The 20,219-nt window shown below is 34.0% G+C and overlaps 1 protein-coding gene across 1 annotated transcript in view; it reads right to left on the reverse strand.

Annotated features, from left to right (window-relative positions):
* Positions 1–2,717: 2,717 nt before the first annotated feature.
* The window catches only part of LURAP1L (leucine rich adaptor protein 1 like), a 38,958-nt gene continuing 21,456 nt past the window's right edge, over positions 2,718–20,219 (reverse strand). Inside the window, exon 2 of the mRNA XM_039877620.1 lies at positions 2,718–3,458. Within this exon, the coding sequence (XP_039733554.1) occupies positions 3,084–3,458 (375 nt within the window). The 3' untranslated portion in view covers positions 2,718–3,083. The remainder of the gene's footprint in view (positions 3,459–20,219) is intronic.

A 20,219-nucleotide genomic window follows, 5' to 3' on the forward strand; every position in this document is an offset into this window, starting at 1 on the left:
ATCAATGTGTCAATTACTGCTGAGAAGTCAGTAAAATAAGTAAATACCACAAAATAACCATTTATTTTGGCATCCTGGAGGTGATTGTGTTTTGATGGAATCAGGGATACAAAGGCCTGATGGAAGTTATTCATGGAGCTCCAAGGATCTTTATAATCCACCTAACAAGAAAAGAATCCTTACTGCAATTCTAAAGTTTGACAAATATGTCAAACTTTATGCTATGCAATTTGTGGCTGACTAGTAGTATAAATGTTGGAGTTTCTTTGAAGTTTAGTTAAAACTTCTAAGTTAGTCATCTAGAGTTCCTTTATTTGCAAATCCCCCCAAATGTACTAGCTTTAAGTTGTCTAAATTCCTTACCTTCAATCATCTTCTTCTCATTATAAGGCAGACGAGTCCATAAAAATGGAGAGATTGATATAACTGAGGAAAATTCCATTTCTCTGGGAGAACACAACTCAGTTCATGCAGAGTAGTTTGAGAGGCACTTTGCTTTAATGTTTTTACACCATTTTCTTATGGTGCTGACAGAGATTGAATACTCCAGGTCAGAGATTAGTCATAGGGATTCTTTAGTTGAAAATGCATTCATTCTCTTGAGACCAATGAATATGTTAGTAATTAGTGTTGTTTAACTGCATATTTCTCTCCTCTTAGTAAAATCAATTATCAAAACATTGTTAGCTTATGTATGACTCCATATCTCTAAATCAGAGACTCTATATTTGGTATCTTTTGAAAGAAAAATAACATAACTCTAAAGCACATAAAGTACTGAAACTCGGAGCCAAAAAAAAAAAAAAATCTCTTTAAGTATTCTGCCAATGTTTATTAGTTTCTTTAATATACAATGTATAAATGAAAACTATTCCATACACTTATATTCTTATGTTTTTTCATTTCCTTTCCTCAGAGGGGAAATTTATAGAAGGCACGGGATAGACAAATGCCAGGAGAAGCTGATTGGGAAAATGAGGGTGTAAAAGAAATTAGCAAGATTGAATTTATAATCTGAAACAGTGATATCTGATGACAGAAATTCATCTTCCGTGTACCTGGCTTGATCTAGGCAAATGTTGGGTTTTGAAGGAGTTAGAATTTGCTCTTTTATACCTCTTATACTCTTGCTGTCTGCCTACTTCCCTCTTGTTGGGGATGTTCCCCTTGCAATGCCGCAGACATATCATTTCATATTTCAGTACCCTCTGAAATTCATCAGTCTTCGTCCTAAGAATATTTTCTCATCTAGATCATAAAGTGTACTCTTGGATTTTAATCTGGTCAACAATCTGTGCTAAACATTTCTTGGTTTAATTTCAGATTAAAAAACAAACAAACAAAAAAAACAGCCAACCTACCAGGCTTTGTTTAGGTTGATTGTAAAAGCAAGCAGAAAGGGGAAAATAGATGAGGAACAGTTGGCATGTGACCAACTCCCAGATATACCTATAAGCACAAAACTGACTCCGGATGTGTGATTTCAGGAAAGGATTCAGAAAGCTTAGTATTGGAAAATGCAGGTCCCATTAATTGGAAGGAGAATGATTGGTCACTTTTTTCTTTTTGTCATGGGTTTATATTTGCTTTCTCATCCACACTTTATTATTTAATTTCAGTAGATACCAAAGGAGCTACTACGTGTTATTTTTAGGAACAAGACAGACTCAAGTTCAAATCCCAGTGTTGATGCTTTCTGGTTGATCTTACCCAGTTACCTACCTTATATGTGCCTCAGTGTCCTCAAACGTAGAAGGGAGACAACCCCCTACATCCTGAAATTGTTGCGATGAGCATTATATCAAGCAATTTATGAAAGAGGACTAGTGTTAAATATAGACCCTGTAGATATTAATTTAAAAATAGAATAATACATATCATTGCAACAAATAATACATTTGATAAGTGTGTAATAGGTATATAACAAAGGAAACTTGTGGGAAACTATGTCTGAGATATGAGCATTTTCAGTTATAAATAGGAAGACTTTTTGACTCATTGTAAAATGTTAAGTGCAGAAATGTGTATTACAAAAAAGTTTGAAATCTTAATAGATTCATTCACTAGGAATCATCAAGGTGAAAGAAATGTGGAGGATTAATAGTATCACATCAAAATTAAGTATTCACTATATGAGTTACATTTTCATATGTCATTTCAGAAAATTAAGAGATTATTTATCCATCCCAGATAAAAGGTTATCATATTAGATTTCATAAATGAATAGTGATTCTGCTTCCCACACTGTCTATCAATCCATCTATATGTATGTATCTATGTTTTTATATATCCTATTAGATGTAAAACACTTAAAAGTGAATGTCAACAAAATTTCAAATTACAGTTAAATTTAGGACACCTTAACCTCTAATCATCTTTGTACCTGATCTCAATTTTTTCTTTGAAATTTGGGAGAATTATATAGATTATCATACAACTTAGTCTACAATTTGAGTTAGAATTACTGATAACAAAATGCGGATCTGCAGTAATAACACATATTTGAACTGAACAGATTGCATATAGTTGGGGCTTCCAAATGATTGTCATGAAAAGTGTGTAACAGCATTGTTATTTTACACTAGGAAGTTGTGGCCTAGAAATAATGCCTGACTTCATCCCAAGCATTTTGGTCATCCTAATATACAAACAGTAATAAACCTCAATGTCTTCTGAAGAATGAAACTCTGAATCATTTAATAATACAAACAACAATATTAACTGTTATCAGACTTTGGTTTATTGTAAAATTTAGCAAAGTTTTTCTAGCAATCCCTGACCCTTGCTCTGAAAACAAAAGCAAAAACGTGATTATTGCTTATTCTTTCTCCCTACTTATTTGCGCCACTATAAAAGAAGGGAGAAAAATCATTGTAATAAATAAAATTAGAGATGTAAGAGAGAAAGGTAAATCAGTCTAGATAAGAAATATTAGGAGCAACAGAAATATCATCAAGCAGTTTCAAAATAAGCTTCTTTTTAAAAGGCTGTTATATAAAAAAATCACACCAAATATGTAACAGCAGAGAAGAAAGATAAATACAAGTTAATTGCACACCAATCCCATGCAAAAGCCTAGGTCATTAGCCAAAGCAGTAGTATTCAGAATCCAATTTGGGATGCTTGTGCAGTGCCTGGGAGTCTTCTATTATGGCGCCGTCACCGAATTGTTCCAAGTCTGACGGGGTTTGATGGCCTGAGACATCATCTGCCAACGTGTCCAGATAGCTCCCCACAGAGATACCATCCAGCCCATCACTGTCATCATGTAGGCTACTGTAGCTGCCACGTAAAGAGGTACTCTGACTCTCCAATAAACTGCACAGGCTGCCACTGAGACTGCTGCCTCGGCTAGTAATAGTGGCTTTCTCTTCAATCATCCACTTGATGGACTCAATGCTCTCATTGATAACAAGCAACTGGCGCATGAGCCTGACATCTGTGGCTCTGAGATTAACCTATGGAGAAGGGAGAGAAAGGAAAGACATGACAATTATTCTGCATTCATGAAAGACCTGAAATTCATTTGGATTCTGTCTCCTTCAGTCCATAATTTTAAATTCACAGAATTAAAATATAAATTCACTTGATCTCAGGATGTTTTTGAAAACTGCTGACCAGTGTTAGGAGTCATAATCAAAGAACTCACTTCCTGCCAACGCATCAGATTCCCAAAAGGACAATAAAACTCCCACTTCATCCCCGACCCTAACCAAGATGACTGGAAATATCATATTGAATGTCATATTATCTGCTAAGAAACTTATTCTCTCTCTGGCCAGACTAATAGTTTATCTGTGTTTACTTGGGAATACTTGTACATATGTCGAGAGGCGGGGAGAAGAGGAATGTATAGAAATTAAGGAGTCGTCATATCATCATTGCAGCAGCTCCTATTTTTTGAGTGATAATGTGCCAGGCATCATTATAAAAGCCCAACATTCGTTATAGTAGCAACTTTGCACCATGGGTATTATTATTATTATTCTCCCCATTTTACAGATGAAGAAAAAGAGAAAAGAGTACAGAAAGGTCCATATATAACTATATTGACATATGTATAGTACTGAATAATGCCCAAATTGTTTTAAAATTCCCTGAATCCAAAAGGGAACCAATACACTAGGCTGATCCACTGTACAAGATGAAGTATCTAGATGTTTTATGTAGATCTGATTATTTGCTTCAGATATTTCAGGGCCAACCCCTATCAAAATTGGGATATGAGGCTCTGAGATGGTCTAAAACTCCCCTAAGTGCCTTCTAAGTGTATAGTTCTTCTGAAAGTTCTAAGTTCCGTCAAAGAAATCTTCAGAGCCGCAAAGCTGACTTTCTTTGTAGGCCTTACAGTTCAGTGGGAACATCTGCTGCAATAACTCTCTTGATTGCCTTTGTTCTTGGAGTCAAAGAGATGTGGTTCCTATAGACTCCAGTGCCTGGACTAGGAGGCAGGACATGGCCACTAGAGATCCAAGTTACATTTATTATAGTTTCAAATGGATTCTTGTTTTTCAGTTGGGGTCTTTTAGAGGCTAGGTTCTAATTCTATCTTTAAGATCCAGGGTTAATTCAGATTTGTAGTTTTCTAGAATCATCAAAGGCACTCAGTCATGAGTGACTCAAGCCATAAGAGAGAAAGGAGCCTATTGTCTTCAAATGTATGCATTCATATTGTAAAAATGTTTCCTGGTTAGGAGTTAATCCATAACTGAAGGTGAACTTTGGATTGAGTGTGACAAACAAACATTAGGAGAGTTGGAATTTCTACCAATGATTTCAAAGATGTAAGATTACAGGTTAAAATATATATGTATAAATATAAGAAGCATGAACTACAATTTAAAAACCCTTAATTTTGCTAGGATATTAAATAAAGTAACAAGTAATTTTCTTATCTTCTCTGAGAAAAGCACCAAAAATAAATCCTGTAGAAAGTAACCAGTGAAAATCATTTCTCTATAAAATGTTCACAAACAGAAGGATGTGAACTTAATGAGTCTTGAGATGTTTTTCTATTTGTGGTATTGTCTCAGTGAACTTGCAATAATGTTGTGTTGGAGAAGGAGGTTTTCTGGCAGTCTTTATGTTCAAATTCACCCACACATCCCATGAACTATCAAGATACTTTTCAAGTTACACGTAATACAATAAATATTTACAAACTGGCAACAATTTGCCTAGGTCCATTGACAAGCCTAGAAAATCAATATGAGGCAAAGTCTTACAGAATTCTTCAGTTAGGCATCTGTAGCTGATAAAACTCACTGTGCCCATTGTAGGCCTGGTACAATATAAATTTATGTGACTGTTTCTCAAGGGCTCCCCAAATGAACAATAGCTGCATTTGTTCACATCCCCACCCTGTCCCATGGAAATGTTCCGGCCCATGCCCAGCTCTGGGTATGTTCCCTATTATTCCCCTCACTTGAAATACTTTACTCTCTTCTTCTCTAAATCCACTCCATTCTTGAAGTCCTGCTTCTTCCAGCAAGCACTACTTACTGATTCCAGCCTCCTCTGCAGTTCTTTTAGTTTTGTATCTCACAGTACTGTCTTATATTATACTGTCTTATATTGCTACCTTTATTGTGTGTTTTTGCTGTTTCTTAAACTAAGCTTTAAGTTCTTTTAAGAAAGAAGGCATGTCTTACATTTCTTCCATCTCTTTGTCTGTTCTAAGCATTAATTTTTTTTTCTTTTTTTTTAGAAATAGTCTTAATTTTAGGATCTATGAAATTTAAGTTCTTAAGACAAAAATAATACACATTTCCAGCAACTGTGTTATTCAGGGGTTAAAACAAACTTAGGATAATTTTTCAGTAATTTTTGTCTGAACTATACAGTGGCTGCATCAAATAGAAATTTTTAAAATTTTATTGAGCAATATGAATAAGAGGGGTATAGACTCTGAAGTAACAAAAGCTTCCTTTAATCACGACACGATTTATTTAGATTAAAAAAAAATCTTTTCTGAAAGCAAATATTCACAGTCCATTGAACTCTTTTAGGGAAAAAAATGACGAAAGCAAGTCAGCTAGAACGTGTTGATCCGGCCAATAATGATTACAGGTTTACTGAATCTAACTCTCTGTCCTCCCAGTGAGAGAGTAAACAGCTTCCCACTGTGGGAGCGCTGGGCCAGCTGGTTCACACGGCTGCTTGTCCATTACCTGGAGCTCCTGGCTGCTTGCTTCACACTTACTGCTTTCTCTTCGAATTAAGGTGTGGTTATGCTACTACTGATGAACCCTGAAAGTATGAACAATCCACCACACACAGAACTAAATCATAGTGTCACTTCTGTCTCTAGTAGCTGCCCCACCTTTCTTCACAATTATTCTTGTCCTTATGAAGTCTGGCCATGGATTAAGAAGAAAGTAGACTTGCCCCATTGACAGGAAACTGCGATATTTTCACTTGAGGTCTTATAAGGTCCTGTGACTTCACTCTGAGGATATTGAGAGTTGGAGGTCTTCATTATGGTTTGAGTTTAAGTGTCTCCTTCTTGAAGAGCCCCTTTCTAATTAGCCATTCTGTCCAATACCCGTACCTCATTTCTGGTTTCTTTTTCTCTTTATAATATTTATGACTAGTTGAAATCGTTCTGCTTATCATTTGTTAAGACAGGAATTGGTCTGTCTTGTTTGCCACTCTGTGCCCAAGACCTACCATAGTACTTGGCACATAATAGGTGCTCAATTAATATTTATTCAAGGGCCAAATGATTGCTTCAGATTTGACCATCTGACAGGAACACCCCTCCCTTGGGTTTTGCTGTGGGCCAGTGATATGTGACTTGAGAGGAAGGAAAGAGGCAGCTTCTGGAAAGAGCATTTTTGTATTAAAGTATTGCCAGCATGCAATCCCATTCCTATTCATTCACAAGACTCAGACACTGAGAAACTGGTACAAAGTTATTCCTAGCTTAAAAATACAAAATAAGACATAGGAAGGAAGTGGACTTGAAGGTGTGAATCACTCTCCAAACGTTATTCTGTTTGTTTGGAGGAGGCGATTTAGGTACTAGCACACATAGGTGTTCTATAAACACTTGGTGAAATGAGTTAAACAAAGGGAACAAATAAACAAATAGGACATTTACAAAAAAACCTCCAAAACAAAAAGACCTGTTCTACTATTGGTAAAGGGATGTGGATGTCCTTTCCTCTTTTCTTCAGCCTCTTTACTCTAGCCCTTCCTGGTAATTCACTGTGGTTCATCTTCATATTTGTCTCTCATGTTTCACAATTGTAACATAACAGGTCTTTGTACTGAAAAGTGAATGAATTCTGAAATTTCATGTCATTTTTGAACAAGTGGTGAATTGGGCCTATTGTAGAACTTGAAATGAGGGATCTTGAAAGAGCAAATACTATTAATAATAAACTTTTCTAGATCTATGTTTTCTTTCAGAGTATCATTTTATTACTGAAAGAATACAAAGATTTTGAATTGGCTCAGTAGAATCCAAGAGAGAGAGAATGTGGTCAAATTTTCAGTTAATAAAGGAGTTGCCAAACAAGTTGACTTATTTTGTGGTATTATACGAGGAACATGGTATGGGCTTCTGGCCTGCCACTGTATACCTCTGTGACCTTTGGGCAAGGTGGCTTAGCACTTAAGACCTCAGCTTCCATATACCTGGAAAAAAAAATTGTGGAATTATATTCCGAGCTGCAGTGAGCCACTGGACTTAGTAGAGGTAGTAAAGCGGTCTGTGAACCAAGACTAATTTCTACCCAATAATGAAGATTTAATTTGGCTAAGGAACCCAGCTATCACTTTTGTCAGCTCTTCATATTAAGATTTCATTTAAGATGTTAGTTGATAAGAGGATTCTGTAGATCAGGTCATCTCAGGATTTCCCTCCATTATGACATTGTCTCTGTTCTTTGTCATTCCTGTGGCCATTTACTTACTAAATTGTTTCTGCTATGAGAAAATTATGCAAGCTCTTGAGGAGATCAATTAATCAGTTTTGCTGCTCAATACCTCCTGCAAAAGATTAACTAGTAAAAACTCATGGCTAAATCCAGAAGTTTGAGCTCCATTGAATTTTAATCACCTTATCAGAAATTGTGCAGTAATAGTAATTTTAGCTCTTTACACTTGTGTTTAAATAAAAATCATATTTGTGTTCTGCTCCAAGGTAAACATACATACCATCTTTAATATGTCTATATATTAACTACAATATGCACATGAGCTGCTAAATTGTATCTTCCAAATAGAGACCTGCTCATGCTTATCTTGTCATAATGCTGGCTTAGATAGCACCACGAAGTCTACTCTATCTCAGAGCTCTCCTTCACTGTTTTTTTCTTTTTATTTATGAAAATTGACTAGTCAAATAAAAGCAAGTTACCTCTTAGCTATATATTCCTACTGTAAACCCCACAATATCCATGACCTAAATCCCAAATGTCCAGCAAGCTGAAATATGAATTAGAAGAGAGACAGACTACTTTTCAAGCAAGTCTGTAATCATGTACATGAAGAAAGGTAAATATTAGATTTCCCTTTTAACGTTATGCACTAATCCTAATTTCAAATGAGAAGAAACCACTCAGTACTTTTTCAGATTTGTAATTGGTGGAAGGCCCCTTTTCTAGCCATATTTATTTCCAAATATACCGAAAAAATAAAAATAAAAAGCATCTGTACTAAATTAAAGAGATGTTGTACAGGCGCTCGGAATATTGTTTTTCCAGCAGTTTATCCCAGTTTATCTGCATGTTCACTTTGCATACCTCCTTGTGTCCAAATTTGCTCCCTCTCCAAATTTCACCACATTCTCAATTTGATGATCACAGAAGATTTTCTGCCTACCCATCCTTAACATTTCCAGCAGTTTTATTAATCGCTTTATTTATAAAGCACTCCTCAAACTCTTTTCTCAGAAGATCCATAAGGATATTATTGTCTCTCTGCAGTCTCAGAAGACATTGTACAACATTTCCACCTACTGCTTTGGTTTGGAATGCTTCAGGAGAAAAGCCTGCGGCCGTTTACAAGTCAGTGCTCTTCCACCAAAGTTTTCTTTTGCACTCTCAGCCAGTCCAAAATTTACAACAAAATTTGTTTCTAATTGAGCAACAGAGGATTTCATTTTTATATCAGTCAGCTTTATCTTCCTCCATTTGTGTTGTTTATATGTGGAGTTGAACAATCATTAAAACAGCTCATCCTTTTCTCTAAACCTTATAGAAAAGTAATTTCCCCAAAGACTAAATTACACACATAAAAACACTGTCATCAGCACAGTGACTAATTGATGTTGTTTTGATAAATTAGAAAGCTGCATTTGGTCTATTTGAAAGGGGCACATGTGACCCTCCTGAATCTTAAACATAAATTCCTGCCATCAGGGCTTCTCATGAAATCTGTATAGTTTTGCTGATGAGTCCGCTGATTATCAAAGTAAGACAAGGAGCTTTTTGATCTCATTCTATCAGGTTTTAGGCCCAGTTGATACTGGATACCTGTGAAGTCACTTCCTTTTCTGTATCTGAATACAGTAAAATTCGTTTTCCTGAGTGCTTTCAGTATGTTCATGAGCAGTATAATCAACTGAGCTGAAATTCATTTGGAATGATGTAACAAAAACATGAACTCCTCATATTTGTACAAGGAAACTCATACATACAGACCAGACAAGAAGTATTTCCATTAATTTATAATAAGTGTTCTTTCTGCATGTGCACTTTTCTAATTTAGAACTTAAAATAGTATCTTTATGTGGAAGACTAGGATATGGTAATGTGATCCTCTGTGATATCTAGTGGCCATGCTTACACTGGGAGAAAGAAGGATGCAGGGTGATGTTCTGGTAAATACTTAACAACTGGCTCTCTGGGAAAACTATACATACACATACACATAAATGCATGCATGTAGTAGTGTACACTTTACAAATAATGCCAAAATTTACAGTGCTTTTTATTGTAAATTTCATGTAACTGATCCTCAGAGAATGCTTTTGTTCATTTTTGCTGAACTTTTTGTTCATGTTTGCTGATCTGAACCTATGGTTGCAGTTCAACCACAATTTAACAAATAAAATTGATCCAAATCTACTAACTCTTTTTCTCAGTCATATTATGTCATTAAATCTGTGATCTACTATTAAAGTATTTTTCACCACAGTACAAATTATAGTCATTAAACTGAAACCTGTTTCAGCTATAACACTAGTTATGTGCCTCAATACCAGTTATGTCTGAACTTTATTGGTTTGTCAGTGATGTGAGCAACTTTGCTAAATTGGATAATAGTTTTTGAATATGTGAAGAATATTTCCCAATTTTTTGTGCTATTAATAATGTAATAGCTAAAGACACGACATACTTTTAAGTTTAATCTGCAGTATTAACTGTTTTATGACAACAAAATAAAAGTCAAATTCTGATTTATAGTATTTTTCAATTTTTGTGCTGTAAATACTCCTGCCGTGGTCAATTTCAGGCTACCAGTGTGATATCACTAAATATCAAGTTGATAGGGGATTCTCAACAGCACAGCATTATGGAGTATTTTCACCCTCTAGATACAATAAATGTTTTAAATAACCTCAAGAAGATAATAGTAAAATGAAGTAAAATAATTACAAAGTAATGAGTTTTGAGTATTACCTTATTTTTCATATAACTTTTTAATTTGTAGGTTTATGTAAATACTTTAAGTTTTAGTAATGATTGTGATTGAAAACAAGTTCATAAAATTGAAAATTTAACAAACAGCTCACACAGCCCAGTAGGAGTTGGCTCTAGTATATCATCAAAGGTACAGATAAAGGCTTTACTTAATTTACATTTTTGTGATAAATAGATTAGGACATTCATTTTTTTCCCTTACATTTTCTGATACAGGCTTAAAAGCTCAATGTAATTTTATCTTTTCCACTACGTATAATTCGATGAAAATGAAAAACATTTATACCAAAGTTATTAGTGTTTTTTTATGGAAAGAGTTCAAATATTGAATGTAAATTATTCTTTAAGCATCATTGAGACATGAAATGTACTTGGAAAGGGAATAATTTAGATATCTGAAACTCAATAATTTAAGCATTTGCATTTTTATATTATAATTTTTGATGGATATTTTTCTAATATATGTGACACACTTCGCCATTTTGGTAAACAGAGCCAAGCTGAATCAAACAGTAAGGGACCAAAGTATAAACAGAGCATTTCTAATGCATAGAGAGAGAGAGTTATTCAGCAGTACACTTAAGAGTTGTTGAGGAAACAGAACCGTAGTCCTTTTTTTGTTTTACATGATTCTATACATCCCACCCCACCCAGATGCTTAAACTCTCTTTCAGTAATTTTTTGATGTTGATATTAGATCTGTTTGTACCAGTCCTTATGTCCCCTTTTTCTTCTTCAGTCTCCCAATTCTATTTCTAGAATTTACTATCTGCAGCCCAGTAGTACTTCAGTAACTCTAAGTTTTTTTCCTATTTGTTGAATAGGGTAGGTAGAACTGAGTTGCAAGGCAGACTGATCTTTGCACTTCTTAGAAACTAACATTAACTAGTGAATAAAATTAAGCGAGGAAGCAACCTCTGCAACAGAATAAAGTGTATGGGCCTTTCTCCCTAGAACAGTGATCCTCAACTTTTAATACGCATATGGATCACCTTGGAATTTTGTTAAAATTTACCTTCTCTTCACTAGTTCTGTAATCCTGCATTTCTAACAAGTTCCCAGCGGATGCCAATAGAGGTAGGCAACCTGTAAGATATCTCCCAAATAAGCCAGTCCCTCCTGGTATCTACATCTTTGTGTACTTCCCTGTCCTTGAGTGTGGGTATACTGGTCTACTAATTTGTTTCTAAGGAACAGAATATGGCGAGATGATGTGATGTCACTCCTGAGAAAAGGTTACAAAAAGGTTGTGGTTTCTGTCTTGGGCACACTCTCTTACTTGCTCTGAGAGCTACCTGTCAGGCTATGAATTGTTCTAGTGTGAGAGCTACATGAAAAAGAACTATCTCTGGACTTCGCCTACCAAGAAACTAGGCCTGCCAACTGCTACTGACTACAGAAGTGAACTTGGAAGCAGATCCTCCCTGAATCCAGCCCCGAACTGCCTGTAGCCTCGACTGACATATCGGTTGCAGACTTTTGAAGAGACCTTGAGTCAGAGGCACTCAGCTAATCTGTGCACAGACTTCTGACTCACAGAAGCTGTGAAATAACATATTTGTTTTTCATTTTGCTAAGTTTTAGGATATTTGTTATGCAGCATGAATAACGAATACACTAGTGCTGTCGGTAAATGGACTACATTCTGAGTAGCAAGGACCTAGAGATGTTTTTACTTACGTATTATTTTGGGGAAATGGATGCTGGACTGTACTATCAATGGGACTCTACTCTATTGATACATTTGTTTCATAGTTTGAAAAAAGTAAAAACTAGAGTAACTTACTATTTGAAAATTATACTTTGATAGATTTGGAGTTGCTCTCAAGATATCCACTATACTCTAGAACTAAAACAGAGTTGCCTGGGAAGTGGCTTCTGCACTGAATCAACAATAGCAATAGAACTTTACCTTTTCTGACACAGTTTTGATTCTGATTTGGTTCTTTTTGTTCTGGTTTGTTTGCTTCATTGTTGTTGTTGTTTCAGATTCTTTGCCAATAGTTACATTTTTGTTTAACTGATTGTTTAGATAATGTCCATCTCCACACTGGATACTGAACCCTCATGTAAATCAGCCAATTCCAGAGACTTGTGGGTACTGAACCACTAGGCCAGTCAGGGTCACGTAATCTATAAATTATTCTCCATTTGGAGTATCAATAATTGGCAGTCTGATTTCATGATGTGACCATTTTGTGATCTCTATTAGGATGACAGGAATCTATTATTCTGGTGGGTGAGAGATGACAAAATATGGTGAGTTGGTCTATATCGTTTGTCTATTGCTGTGCTCATATCCATGTAGAAAATATTCTATTTCTACTGACTAGGAGAATAAACCATTGAGAATGTGTTTTCTTTATTTTCTAGTGACCTGTGCCTAAGACAAAGTTTGGTAGCTGTGCATTTAATTGAAAAAAATTTTTTACTGCTCATTGATAAGAAAATGAAATATTTTCCTACTTATAGCATATATTAATAAATTGTAAAGTCCCTTAAGAAAAAAAATTTTCTAATTATAGAGGCTAGTACTTGCAAAATTTAATACTCCCAGAACTTCAAGAAAGTTAATAACAACAAAAAATAAGATTGAAGACTGAAAACTTCAATACACTGAATGTACCAAATTTGGTAGGTAAATAAAATAAAACAAAAATTCAACAGAAACAACAACAACAAAAATTATTTACAGATAGTGCTAGTTCCAAAGCATTTTTGTAGAAGAATCAAAGTGAATCTTTAAACATGAATCAGTTTAGGAATTTTAGGTTATACATAGCTAAATATCTTTTTTGTTTTAATTTCTTTAGTATAGAGAATAAACATAATTTTATTTTATTTTTTTGAGATTTACATTTATTTTCTAATAAAGAGACTAAATATTAACTTCTTAAATTTTTTAAACTAGTTTAATGATAAGTGAAGAGAGAATATTGAAATACTGGCCACCAATTGTTATGGATATCTTTGTTTTTCATATTAATTGTAATAAAGTGACTATATCTTTGGGTCATTATAATGAACATTAATTTTATCATCTACAAAGGTGTGAAAAGTTTATTTTTGTTATGAAGACCTTATAATGTGTAAGCTTTGCTGTACTAAAATGCTAGTATATGACAGTGATTACTCTCTCCAGTTTCTCTCTGAAAGAGTAGTAGGTTTGATTAAAAATTATGACTTATCTGGATGTTTGAGACTATCCTGGGAATAATCATGGCAAAGAATTATAACTAAAATACAGTTTTGTTTATCAAAGAAGAAAGTATTTCGTTCTTAATTAAAATTGTTCTAGAATATGAAAGAAGAAAATGAAAGACAAAACTTGATATAGAAAACTAAATATACAAAAAAAAGGTTTATTTGCCTTGAATTATAATATCTACAAAGAATAATTCTGAAAATAATAAAATGTGTAAAAATGTTGATGAAATTTGCTCAGTTTAGGTGGACTTATTATGAGATAAATTTTCAAAGGAGCTTGTGAATAAATCACTGCTACATACATTAATGCAAAGCTAGAACTTTTTTTGCCCTCTGTTGGAATGAAAATTGTTAAAGAAGAATTTAGTTTGCTCTTAACGAGAGATAGTAAAAGGTTATTCTGTATTATCTACCCAGATAGCAGAGATTCCTTATCTAACCTGAAAATTTTCTGTGCTTCCTGCTGCCTCTGGCTTGTCCTTGCTTTAAAAAACTTTTTTTTAAAAAAGAAGTTTTAAAAATTGTATTCTTATGTTTCCATGCACATATGATAATGTTTTAATCTAATAATTAAATCTACTTGAATGATACTTAAACCCTTTTAATTTTGCCTTCCCAAGATAAGACTCTAAATTCAGAGGGAAAAAAATTTAAGATGTTTTTACCCCGAAACTAATTCTTTGAGGTCTTTGCAAAGGCCCCTGGGCAAGTGGCTTAGATGAAGACTGCTAGATAGCAGTAATAGCAACCATAGTAAATGACTGAACATGCCTGTGTTCCAATAAAAATACTTACAAAAACAGGCAAGCTGGATTTAGGCAATCTGTTGCCCTGGGGTCTCAGTCTTACAGGTACTTAAAAAAAAAAAAAAATGAAAAAGCAAAAAGGCACTTTCTGGTGCATTTAGCTCAGTAATCTAACTCATTATATCTTTCTTAAGGGACTATCTGACTTCTGCTCCTCTATTTCTTCCTTTATCTACCTCCTCTATGCTAATGGTTCACCTCATTAAAAAGATAAATAAATTTTTGGCATGTAAGTGAATTATCTGTATGAGCATGCTTTTAACTTTTGTTTGTTTGAAAAACATACTTTGACAGAATCAAATAATAGAGCCACAGACAGAAATTTTGTTAGACCTGGCACAAATGCAGATGGCCCAGAATAGTAAAGGTAATGCAGATGAGGTGAAAACTTAAAAATGCAACTCTGCTGTAACAAGTTTCTGTTAAATATCTGTCTCTAGGTCTTTAATTTCTTTTTACCTTTATTTAATCACTTTTCTCAGATTTATTAGTAAAAGAAGTTACCCATATTACATAAGAGGATATTCATACCTTAAATTTAACACTTCAAATAAGAATAAATAAGTTTTGTCTTTTCATTGTGAACCAAGGTGAAGTCCATGAGGAATGGATTTGCTCTCTATTTCAAATGGCTTAACCTGATTATGATTCAGCATATACCAAGTATTGTGATGATTCGATTCTCATAGTCTTACTCAGCTTTTACATTTTATTTTCCACAAGTAGTTTAATGATATCTCTAGCACTACATATCATCAAGGACTAAATTTATGTGCTGCTATCTTTAGTCTTTTAGAAAATAAAGTGTTTAAACTGTCCCTTTGCACACCATTTTTAAAAATTGTGTTTTATTAATTTTAAATAGAATTAATCAGTCATTGAAATGATATTTCTAAAGCATTATATTCATCGTTCCAATATAGTATTCTCTTAGAATTTAACTTTAGTTAATATTGACGATTTTATCCAAATATATGAGAGTTTGCTTTCCTTTGATAGTGATGTAATTTGTCACATTTATATCTATATTGACCATTTCCAGCAGAAATAATATGCAAAAACATTTAAAACAGAAGTGATCACTGATTTGTTATTTATTTACACCAGTGATGCCCTGTGACCAACTACCTATTAATAGTGTAGTTTAGTAAGAATAGCAAGGAAACCTAAAATTTTGGTTCTAATCTTGGTTCCATTACTAAAACTTTGCCTTGTAACAAACCACCTAATCTTCCCATGCCTATATTCCTGTCTGTTAGATGAAAATATTCCTTTCAGCCCTACAATGTCTTGATTCTTGGATATATATAGCACAGTAAAAGTATATGATCAGTACATTTTGCAAAGAAAAGAGGTTTATTTATGTGTCCAATAGAGCATAGTTGGAATGATCTTAACAGTTTTATTCTGGGATGTGACTACATTGGTAGAAAGAGTTAACATATGAACAAAGGGGATTTTTCAAGGTAGAGAATTTTTAAAGATATGGGAGAAACAAGCATGTTGGTGACAATTGAATATAAAGACAAATTACAAAGTAGCAGTAAGCATGAACTCCTGTAGAGTGGTGGGTTTATTCTATACATTAATCTCCATTTTTCTAACTAGGATTATTATTAGTGTTAGGTAGTTAGTCAGACATGAGCGATGGGGAACAAAGGAATATGGGTCCAGCCTAGAGACCACCCAAAGAACACCCTGGTGGTGGTAGAATTCTGGGTACACACAAGCACAATAGACAAAGCTATTGCCTAATGTCAATCAGGTGTCAATCAAAATTACCTCACTTGCCAAATCACCTAGGAATGCCTTTGAAATCACTCATCATGGCTCAAATATAAGGCATTCCCACTTCTAGGTCCTCTTTGCCTTTCTGGGCTCTCCCCCTTTTTGCCTTTCTGGGCTACCCCTTGTGCTCCTTTTTGCCTTTCTGGGTTCTCTCTTTGGTGGCCTTTTTGTGGCCTTTTTTGCCCTTTTGTATCCATTTTGGCCCCTTTGTGTTGGTTACAGTGCTGAGACCATGTGCCTCCTTGGGGCATACTTTGTCTTTCTAAAACATATTTTTAATAAAACTATTAAATCTCAATGATCTGTGATTCTTCACTGCTGTCATTTGAAGAAGAACTGAGGAAAATGCTAACTACAGGTCTGTGCTGTCGTTATCCCTCTCCCTCTCCCCTACCACTGGGGCTACAGCAAACTCCGATCAGCCCCAACAGTGACATTAGTACATGGCAAATCAATAACCACATGCTGAATGAATAAATGGATGAGAAAGGGAAAAAACAAAAACAAAAACAAAACAGGAACATATATATGTAGTAATGTAGTAGAAAATAAGTATGGATTAATTTTCTTTGGGAAAAGAAGATATATGTCAGTTCAATAATGAAAAAATAAGATAGATTTGGATATATATAGAGAGATAGGTATGGGTGGCCTATGCCAAGAAGGACATTGTAATTTGAGCCTGCAATGAGGAAAATTAGCAAAGGACTGGAGATGTAAAAGTTCATTTCACACTTAGGAAGTGGCAAGCCAACCAGAGGGGCTGAGGATCTAGAATGTAGTGGAAGGCGAAGGTGAAAAGGAAATTTGGAGGCATATTATCTCTGAAGTATTGAGCAAGGTTAACTCTGGAAAATGCCACGACAGTTCATTCTATAGTAGAACTCACCACTCTGCAAAAGCTCTTGATCAGAGCATTACCTCACTGCTGTGCTCTGGGTTACTGACTTTTAGCTACCCTCAAAAGAGTGTAAGGGAATTTCATTAGCATCTCAGGCCTATTCTTTAGTGTGGACAAAAATTTAATTGTAACTTCCAGGACTATTTTGCTAAACTATGAGTAACCAGCTATTTTATTCTCATGAATCCAAAATGATAGATTCACTCTCAGGGGGAATTAGGCTGGGAATTCAAAACCTGCTCATTTGTACATGTGAAAGAAAGGCCATTTTCCATTTTTCCATCATAAGGCTGAAGTGCTTTTCAAGTATATGACATAGAAAGGCCAAGGCCTTGACTCCAAATTCTTACTCTGCTCTTCCATTTCTTCCCCATAAACCCTAGTCTTATTCTTAAAATTCTCATGACAAATATATTCTTTCTCTTGAGTTTTGACTTATTCTCCCAATTTGGGGACATACCTAAGTTCCTCCTAAGTCTGTGCTTATTCTGCCTTTTTTTTTTAATGGGAAAAAAGATAGTTTGTTACATGCCTTTCAAATACAATAACATTAATTGCTCTTAATTGTTAAACACACTTTGTTTTAAATGAGTCTATTTAAAAATGTTCTTAAAGATAGACTTCTTTTTGAAATTGTATCTTTATAGCAGTTTAATGAAGATAATATAGTAAAATTTTCTTTAAGTGATAGATGATTTAAGAATCCCATATTTCCCTTCAGGAAAAAAAGAGGTTTGGTGCACCATTCTAAGGAACAAGGATACAAATTCTAAAGAAATATTTCCAGGTATTCCGAATTCATTTCACTATGAGCAAGTTTCAGAACAGCTTTAGCCATCTTTAATATACTTAACCACCTTTAAAATAATATCCTGGTATTACTTCAGAGAGATGCAGCTTGACCCAATTAGTTATAGCATACAGACGATTATTTATAGTTCTAATAATTAGTTATAGATGGTGTCAGATGAAAGGTGCTATGTGGAACTGCAATATGATTATTAAAATTAGGAGATCACATTCTTATGCAACTCATTGGGAAAATATTTTTCTACCAAGAATAAATATTTGATCTTTATTGCTATGTAAAAGCCCTAAATATTTTTAGTTGCTTTTACACCTTAGATTTCATAATTAACTTTATGCCTAGTCAAAATTAAAATAGGAGCTATCAGTTTCTGTTTGAGCTTGCAAGAAATACTACCATCCAGACACCATTTCTTTTTCATTGTGAAAGTTACAAACATATCAGACTTTCAGATGATCTTAACAGATTCTTGCTCATACATACATTATGCCACTATAATCATAATACCATAATATAATTTAATGTATATATATATATATATATATATATATATGTACACACACATATATGAATACAGATATAATCATGTAGAGAGAGTTTACCAAGTACTTTCTCTAAAATCAACTAAGGAACAATAGATTTTATTTATTTATTTATTTGTTCGTTTGTTTGTTTGTTTATTTATTTTCCTTTTGGACTCAGTATGTTTGTGCATTTCTTTGCTATCCCAGACAGATTGGTACCCTAGAAAAAACATGAGTTTGGATCTTGAAAGACCAGGAATAAAATGCAATTCTTATAATTAGCTTCTTGGATTTTAGTCAATTAGACATGTTACTTAATATTTTCTCTACATCAATTTTCTAATCCATAAAATGGATTACTCAGTTAGTATGGTTGGAAAACCTTGATGAGATGATGTATATAAGTAGCATAGAGACTGACACAGTGGTGCTCAAAATTTAGTTACCTCCTGAAGTTTATAATGGGAAGCACCTACATTAGAAAATAAATAAGATCTCAAATTAACAACCTAACTTTATGTCAAGGAACTAGAAAAAATAATAAATCCAAAGTTAGCAGAAAGGAGGAAATAAAAAAGATTTCCACAGAAACAAAATAGAGAATAGGAAAAAAATCAGTGAAACGATTGATTTTTTTGAAGAGATCAAGAAAATTGACAAACCTTAATCTAGATTAAGAAAAAAAAAGCAAATAACACAAATCAGAAATGAAAGAGGAGACATTACAACTTATGCCACAGAAATAAAAAGACTTACGTGAATAATTATATGCCAACAAATTGGATAACCTAGATGAAGTACATACATTTCTAGAAACATAAAACCTACCAAGACTGAATCATAAAGAAATGAAAAGTCTAAAAAGACCTGTGATGGTATTTAAGACAGGCCACCGGCCCAAATGGCACCTTGGTATATTGAATATTTTAAGCTAAAGGAAATTGAGAAAACAGCAGAATCAGACTGCTAGTGCTGAAAGACACTGTAGTTAATAATGCAGTCAAGCTACCACATTATTCTATGAGACATGTACAGACTCAAGATTGACAACTCACCCAAAATTGTATCACCATTTAGTGATAGAAAGAGGACTGACATTTCGATCTTCTGATTCTAATTCAGTGATATTTCCACATTACTAAAGAAGTGAGAAATATTACATTGTGGTTTGATCTGTGTGATATTAACCTTTAATATTCTATTAACTTTCTGATGACAGTTTAAGATTGGATAAAAATGAAGCATATTTTTAAAGAGAATTCTGCGATTTAAATTAAACAGGCACTGACCTGCGTAAGTATCAAGAACAATTCTACTCTATTAGGCGATGTCATACTTTAGTGTAAATTCTATACATTTTACAATCAAAGATCACTCAAATTTTGCTGTTAAAGAAATGGAACTATGGAGATATTACAATGATCTAAAAATAATACACCAATTCAGAAAAAATAGTTGAGAATAAAAATACATTGCTGATTTCTTTTTTTTATCCCCCTGTATTCCCTTGCATATGAAAATCACTACTGCAAG

The sequence above is a fragment of the Pteropus medius genome, unplaced genomic scaffold, assembly GCF_902729225.1.
Source record: "Pteropus medius unplaced genomic scaffold, Ma_sr-lr_union100, whole genome shotgun sequence".
Classification (NCBI taxonomy): domain Eukaryota; kingdom Metazoa; phylum Chordata; class Mammalia; order Chiroptera; family Pteropodidae; genus Pteropus; species Pteropus medius.